The sequence below is a fragment of the Carettochelys insculpta genome, chromosome 1 (assembly GCF_033958435.1).
Source record: "Carettochelys insculpta isolate YL-2023 chromosome 1, ASM3395843v1, whole genome shotgun sequence".
In the NCBI taxonomy this organism is placed as follows: Eukaryota; Metazoa; Chordata; order Testudines; family Carettochelyidae; genus Carettochelys; species Carettochelys insculpta.
The window spans coordinates 270,393,091-270,400,762 of NC_134137.1; the positions used below are offsets into that span (position 1 = coordinate 270,393,091).

The window sequence follows — 7,672 nt, forward strand, 5'->3', positions numbered from 1 at the left end:
CCCTGTGCGGAGAGGGGCTGCAATGCCTCCTCTTGTGTGCAGCCTTCCCCCTCCCTTGAGGAGGTAACTCCGCCCCCTGACGTACAGGGGATCCCGGCCCCGTCCGCACCGAGCTCGGCACGCTCGAGGGCGGTGCCGCAGGTGCGGTGTCCTCCGGTGCCTGCAGGCTGCGTGCCTGCGCGCTCTGCACTGCCGGTTCCCCGGGGGTCGGTGCCGCTGCCTGCGGTGCCGCCGGTACCGGCGCTTGTTTAGCCGCCGCCCTGCCTGCGGTGCGGGGCGGCTGGCTGATTATCGGAGGCTGAGCCGCTTCCACGTGGCTCTCCGTGCCGCCGCCGATCAGCTGTTGCCGCGGCTGGGGGCTGCTCGCTCCTCCCGTCCCGCTCGCTATTGTTGCCGGCAGGGATCGGGCTGGGGAGACTTTCCTCCGTTTTTGCGCTGATGGGGTGAGGGAGGCAGCTTTCCTTTTATGGGCCCCGGAGGGTCCCTCCTGCTGCGGCCGCTCCGGCACGTCTGGCTGGAGGGCCTTATGAAAAGCAGTTTTAAGCCGCCGCCCTGCCTGCGGTGCGGGGCGGCTGGCTGATTATCGGAGGCTGAGCCGCTTCCACGTGGCTCTCCGTGCCGCCGCCGATCAGCTGTTGCTGTGGCTGGGGGCTGCTCGCTCCTCCCGTCCCGCTCGCTGTTGCTGCTGGCAGGGATCGGGTTGGGGAGACTTTCCTCCGTTTTTGCGCTGATGGAGTGAGGGAGGAAGCTGTCCTTTTATGGGCCCCGGAGGGTCCCTCCTGCTGCGGCCGCTCCGGCACGTCTGGCTGGAGGGCCTTATCAAAAGCAGCATTTTAAGCCGCATCTCCCTGTCTCTCCTTAATCGCCTCTGGGCAGGACTCACATTTTTTTTTAAATCCTGAAGAGGACATTGTTGGTGAGTCTTTCAGTTGTTAAGCGGGTACTTAGCACCTTCCCTGTGCTGTTTTCCCCGTCCGATGGCCTGCCTCAGCAGGAGGGCTGATGGCCCGATGCTCCTGGCCTCCGGCGCTTGTTACTGGGACTGGATTGAAGCTGTCCCGCTTGTAGTTATTTTTCAAAAAAAAAAAAAAACAAAAAAACAAAAAAAAAAACACAACTAACAACCGGCTAACTTGCAGTAGCCTAAGAAAAACAGTTAAAGTCATTGAATACGCTACTTGGCCTTAGCCTAGTTCGGATTCCGTCTGCAGCCGACGGCGGTTAAGAGGAACTGGCGGGGACCGGATCGCGCACGTGGCCGGGAGCGCGCGGGGGAGTGGCGCGCACCGGCGCATGCGCGGTCCGGCAGAAACTGCTTGGAAGATCCGATCTGCGGCGCCGGGCGAGCCCGACACCTAATGTGGAGCACCCACGGGGACACTTGAAGAAGAAACTGTGGCTTTGAATCCTTGTTTGCAGAGTACTTCACCCCTGGAATGGAAGGTGCTGTGAAAGTAAACAGCTACAGTTGTTCAGTACAAAATACTGAATGCATACTCTTAATATATGTCCAATATATTTATTAAACCCATGTTTTGTGGGGCACCATTTAACAGTCACTGTGCAGCTAAGGGAAGATGGCAGGAGCACTGTTTTAAGTATGCTAGGATATTCTATAACATGGACATATACCGGTAAGAAATTGGCCTGAGCTTGGTAGCTCTTTTCATGCATCACTGAGCTGGCATCACCACTGTACCAAAGACTCAGCTAAAGTTAAATCCCTGTATCAATACTTTGAACCAAAATTCTCCATTTCACTTTGGATGACTTCAGAAAAAAATTCTGATTTAAGATTTTGAATTTTAAACCAGCTCATGATTCTCTCTCAGGAGCTTTTCCCGCTCTTGAAATCAAGCACACAATTACATCACCATGAGTCTGTTTTCTGCATGGAGTTTCAGCTATAAATCCAATGACAAAAAACGGATTTTACCTGGAGTTTTTCTTGGAAATACAGGTGAATAAAATTACTGTCAAAGTTAAACCTAAAATTATAGGTAGCATTTTCCTTTTTGGAAGACTCCATGTAGTTGCCAGATTTTCCTCAGGCCCTTCCACATAAACATGTTAAGTCTACGTCTACACTACAGCAATCTGTAGACAGAAGTTACTGTTGGAAGAGATCTTCCGACAAAACATCTATTGACAGATTGTAGCCAGACACGAAAGCAGATCACTCTGTTGAGCTACTCTGTCGACAGAGCAGCCAGACTGCCTGGCTGCTTTGTAAGGATAATGGCCAACTGGAAGCAAAGCAAACAGGGCTGCCCAGTGTCGCAGAAGCCCTGTCTGTTGGCAGAGGGCCCCCTGGAGCATCCACATGGCTTTTTTTTCGTGAAAGATTCTGCCAAGAAAAGTGTTCTGCCTTGTTGGGGAGAGGCAGAAGTCTGTCGACAAAAGTGCTGCATTCTGTCAACTGAACATATTTTTTATGTGGATGTGCCACAAGTTTGTCAACAAAACCCTGGTTTTGTCAACAAAAGGTCTCTAATGTAGATGTAGCTTAAGAGTCTTTAAAACGATTCATTCAAGCGGTTGTGTTTCAAAAAGCATGCAGTGGAAAATGTATATGCGCGGGGTGATGAAAGAGTTACTGTACACATTGTAAGAGACTAACGATAGGCAAAACCTCAGGAGCTCGCATTTGAAAGAATACTGAAATGTCTGGACGATTCAACTCTACATTGTGGAAATGTACTGCATGTTCAGGCCACTAGAACAACCACAAAATAAATCACAGGAGTAAGATTAAGTAGCCTGAGGCAACTGCTCACTTTGCCACAATAGAAGATTTCTTCTCGTTTTATTTTTCCTTCTGCAATCTTCTCTGAGATGGCTTGTCCCACTTCATGCTCATTGTAGTACAGTAAGGCCCCATCAATATGGCGATAACCAGCATCAATGGCAATCTTCACTGATTCTGCACAGGTACCTTTGGGAGTCTAATGAGACAAGAGAAAAGGGCAACACGGTTATGACTTCGTTTGTGCTCATCTGAACAGCAGTGGCACGGGGCTACACCTGTGTGAGTGGGAAGCACCAGGCAATATTTCATTACACATGAATGCTCATTACCTAATAAATAAATATGCTAGTCCTTACGGTGCTACAGGACTGCTTGTTATTAGTCAAGCTGTAGAGTAGCCAGAGCCCTAGGTTAACATAAATTACGTTATATGAGGGTGTGAATTAGCCACCCCACTGAGCAACAAAACTCATGCCATCTTTAGTGCTGATGAGGACAATGCAGTTTGCAGGAGAGCTCCTTCCACTGATGGACAGCACAGCTCATGCATACTGAGGTAATTATGCTGGACTACAGTTATGTGGCTCTAAGATCACAGATATAGCCATTTAATGTGGTGCACGCCTTTATGACACAGCAAAAAGGCAGCAACTCTCCACATTCACTCTGGATTTAGCCAGTTGATCAATACTCTACCTCATGTGCCCTGATTTTTGGGTTCATTGAGGGATGTTTCTCACCTAATTATCTGGGTCATCCCAGACCTTACAGCTGCACATTATTTCCTGCTTTCCAGTCCACCAATAGGACAGATTTCAGTAAGTCTGCACATTAATAGCACCTCAGCCACTTCATTCAGGACTTCCTTCAGAACTCTTGGATGTGCATCCTCCAGTCCCAGTTAGTTCTCTAAAACAGCTGGCCCTAAGAAGGCTCAAGCTTATAAGTGTGTTTAATACAAGCCATTAAGAACCCAAGAGAAGAATATTTGTTACACAAATGAAATTCACTGGCATTTTTCTTGCTCAGTGTGTATTTACTGAGCCCTATGAGAGACACTGTTTGAATACTTTTGATAACTGCCAGGGCTTTTTGCCCTAAAGATTATGCAAACAGGCCTTCTTACTGCAGTTTTCATTTGTTCCCACTTTTGCTTCCTTCTTTCTCGCCTGGGAGACAGTCTTTTCCCTGTGACATCAGCATGCACTCCAGCTCTCTATTGCATTCTCTCTCACTGAAGTCCTTACACAGAGCACTACTAACAGCCCATCTCTCTCTCCTAGTCAGCACCTCACTGGACCTTTGCAGGCCCATAAGCGAGGGGGGTGCAAATGTACCCACTCTATGGGCCATCCCACCCCTTCCGTGCTCTGTCCCCACCCCGACCTCTGACACCTCCCTTACCACCAGGGATTACCAGGTGGGGGTGGGCAGGTAGCAGCAGCTTCAGGGGATCACCATCTCATGGCCTCCCTTGCCCTGCAATGCTTGCCACAAGGCGCTCCGCCATATCCTCCCAGCCATTCGCAAAGAAGTGGGGCTCAGCAGGCTGGAAGACCAAGGCAGAGCGCCACACGGTGAGGGCTGGGGAGGGAGGCAATCCTGTGGGGCTGCTGCTGCCGCTGCCTGCCCACTCCCTGCTCTGGTAATCCTCCCGCTCCCAGGCCAAAGGGATGAGCTGAGGTAGGGTTGGGGGTCCTTGGGCCAAGTGGGGAGTGGGTTACAAACTGAGCAGGGGTGGAGTGGGATGTGTTTGGGCCAAATCGAGGTAGGGAGCTTGTGCTGAGGCGGGGGGGAGCATTCATTCTGAGTTGGGCGGGGTTCAGGCTGAGCAGGGGGTTTTCAGTCAGAGTGGGAGTGTTCTTCTGGCCTAGCTGGGGAGGAGGGGGCTGTTTGGAGAGTAGGGTGCATGGGGGGTGCACACCAGAGGTGGTGGAAAGCAGGGGCAGCTGGAGATCTGAGGGTGGGGGAGAAGGGCAGGGCTCACTGTGGGGGGTCCATATGTACAACACTCTCCCCCCCCCCGCATATGGGCCTGTTTTATCCACTCAATAGCCAAAAGGCTAATCCTGCTAATCAGAGACAAACTGAAGATGGAAATCTCAGGGAGAGTTTTGGGATTCTTACCACAGCAGATGTCCCTTTCACACCAAATGTTTCCATCTTTCTTAACAGCCGTCAACTAATGGGTGTCCACAAAGTCTGGTCTCGCTCTAAATCTCTACATCTGCTGGAAGGGAGAGAATTATCACCCTGTTCCTTTCCTCCCACTGAAGAGCTTCCTAGCAGATAATGAGGTGGGAAAATGGGGTACTAATTCTGCAACCTACCTCTTCAGCTTTCCAATAGATGTGAGGGCAGCAGGGAAGGTTAACTGCTAAACTCAGACAATTTTAGTGGACTGTACCAGATTACTTTTTTTGGTTGTTTTTTGCAAGCATACATGCATAGAAGACAAAGTTAGGTCATTACAGGCCATGCTTTTGTGCCATGCCTTTACAGGGTTCTAGTACTATGATTATGAGTAACAGAGAGGTAGCCATGATAGTCTGTATCCTAATGAAACAAAAAAGCAGTCCTGTAGCACTTTAAAGACTATTACTTTGTGATCACTAGGTAAATAAATATAGACTAATGCCAGGAAACCACATAAGAATTAGTACATGCTGCCATGTCTCTCACTTCAGTAAAGTGTAGGTGTGCTTGTCAGTCTTGCTGTCTTTTTCCAGGCTGGCAGAGTTTGGGAGCTGCACAGACAACACTTGACAGAAAGAGGCAGTTTGCATTGGTCTTGAGCAGCTGGTTTGGCCAATGGTATCCAGCTCTCCTCAAACTAGAGGAAGACTTGTCATGAGGAGAATGGGGATGCTGGGAAGAACAGGGAATGAACTGGATTTTAACTACCTCATGCTCAAGTCAAGCTGTAGATTAAATATGCAAATTCCAATGCATAATTTAATATTTCAAATTGCTGTTTAGGAATCTTGGTCCACTAGATACTGAAAGAAGACCTATGTCCCAAGACGCAAATTATCCCTTATAAAAAGGCCTGAAGTTGCAAGTGGATTTTCATATTAAATTTCCGGAAGCTTAGTTGTCTCCCAAACTCTACTTCTCTTTGCCTCCATTCTGAATAAAGTGGCAGGAGAACAAGTGTCCGAAATAGGGAACTGGCTGTAGAAAAGCACTTTTTCTTTTTTTTTTTTTTTTTTAAAAGAAAAGTCAGATCAGTCAGGGCACCAGTAGCACAAGGGGACATTCTTAGAATTGTTTACTTTGACAGATTAGAAACTGGACTGCAACTTTTTCTTGGAAAAATATTGATAACTGGAACATAACCAACTTCTATATGGAAAATTCTGGCTGCTGTCCTCAGAAAACATTACCAACTATCAGGGAGCAAAATCCAGATAAACTATTCCTACAAAAAGCAGACAGCTCAGAAATTATGGTCAAAAAGCACTGCAAACAGTCATGTACTACACACTATTCACTCTGGATGACAGCCACACACTGGTTACCAACCTAATCTGGTACTCTGCTTCCAGCAAAAGTTGGTACCAGATGCTTCTGAAGAAAGTAAAGTAAAATTCATAATATATATTGCTTAAGACATGATCTGGACTGGGAGGAAAAGGAGTGGATTTCTTCTCTAATGCAACGGGTCAACAGTGTATACCCTGACATACGAGATTTGGTTCCCTTAACAGCAGCAACAGCATGCATAATTAAATTTAACCTTTCTACAATTCCTGTTAGGCTGTTCTTCTAGCATTTAGCCAAAGCTCTTCTAAGCAAAGCCCTACTATTGTAGATGGCATAATCTGCTTCACTTATTTTACTAAAGCAAATCAAAGATTGCAGAATCTGCAGTTTGTTGTCTCTCCAATTTTTCCATGGCACACAAACTACAGTAGTCCCTTAATTTACACAAGGATTGCATTCCCATGCACCCTCATGTAACTGGAGTTTTGCATAAGTCAAGGAGTGGCTTTTTCCATGGCAGAAAGCACGTTCTGCAGCTGGAGAGCAGCAAGAGCTCCTGAAGCCCCTTTTGACAGGTAAGTCCTTGGGTGGGGGGAGGTATTTGGAGGAGGGTGAAGCCTGGCAGAGGGCTGGGGCCATGGGAGGGGCTGCAAGGGAGCCAGGAGGGTAGTTGAGTCAGAGTCGTGTGGTGGCGGGAGGGAAGTGGTTGAACTATGCAGTGGGGGGTTTGAACTGGGGAGGGGAGGTTAAGTCAGAGCAACACATGGGGGGGCAGGATTGAACCTGGGCAGGCAGGGGGGTGGAGCTATAACTTACTTACAGGGGTGGTGAGCTGTGCCATGGTGGGCTTGAACCGGGGCAGAGGGGTTGAGCCAGAGGCGTGCTCCGGTGGTGAGCCAGCAGCCGGGTTGAACTGGACCTGCATGTGAGGGGTGGTGAGCTGCAGCAAGAGCCGGGCACGTGGTTGGGAGGTGAGTCAGAGCAGTGCACGGGTGGTGAGTGGGGCTGAGGTGAGGGGGCAGGCTTTTCAGACTCACTGTGTTTGAAGCCTTGTAAGTTCATCTGCCATGAGCCAATGCCCTGCTGCCCTGTTAACTCAGCCTTGCAGAAAAATAAAAAACTGTTTGACAAACACACCTTAGACCTTGACCCGGCTATACTCAAGCCACTTTTGAGCTTAGTTTTAATGGGCACATTGACAGGTTGGATTTTTTTTGAAAAATCCATTTAATAACAGTTTCTCTAACTGAACTCAGAGACTATTCATACTATGTGCAGCCTTTGAGACTCCTGCAACTATTAAGGGGCGGCAAATACACACAAGGACAGGCCTGTGGTCAAAGGACAGACTGGAACTCAGGAGATGTTACTTCAGTTCCAAGCTCCTCTTTGAGCAAATTGTGCAACCCTTCTAGGGTTCCATTCTCTCCTGGCCCC

The 7,672-nt window shown here is 48.6% G+C and overlaps 1 protein-coding gene across 5 annotated transcripts in view; it reads right to left on the reverse strand.

Moving 5' to 3' along the window:
- AKR1D1 (aldo-keto reductase family 1 member D1) overlaps positions 1 to 7,153 on the reverse strand; it is a 36,545-nt gene extending 29,392 nt beyond the window's left edge. For 4 of the 5 annotated variants that reach the window (XM_074983813.1, XM_074983814.1, XM_074983810.1 and 1 more), the window contains exons 1-2: positions 7,056 to 7,153; positions 2,778 to 2,945 (exon numbers count right to left, since the gene is read on the reverse strand). In XM_074983813.1, the coding sequence (XP_074839914.1) occupies positions 2,778 to 2,945; positions 7,056 to 7,076 (189 nt within the window). In that variant the 5' untranslated portion in view covers positions 7,077 to 7,153. Of the gene's footprint in view, positions 1 to 2,777; positions 2,946 to 7,051 lie in introns of all 5 variants that reach the window. The other variant, XM_074983812.1, reaches the window with a different exon arrangement.
- Positions 7,154 to 7,672: the final 519 nt, after the last annotated feature.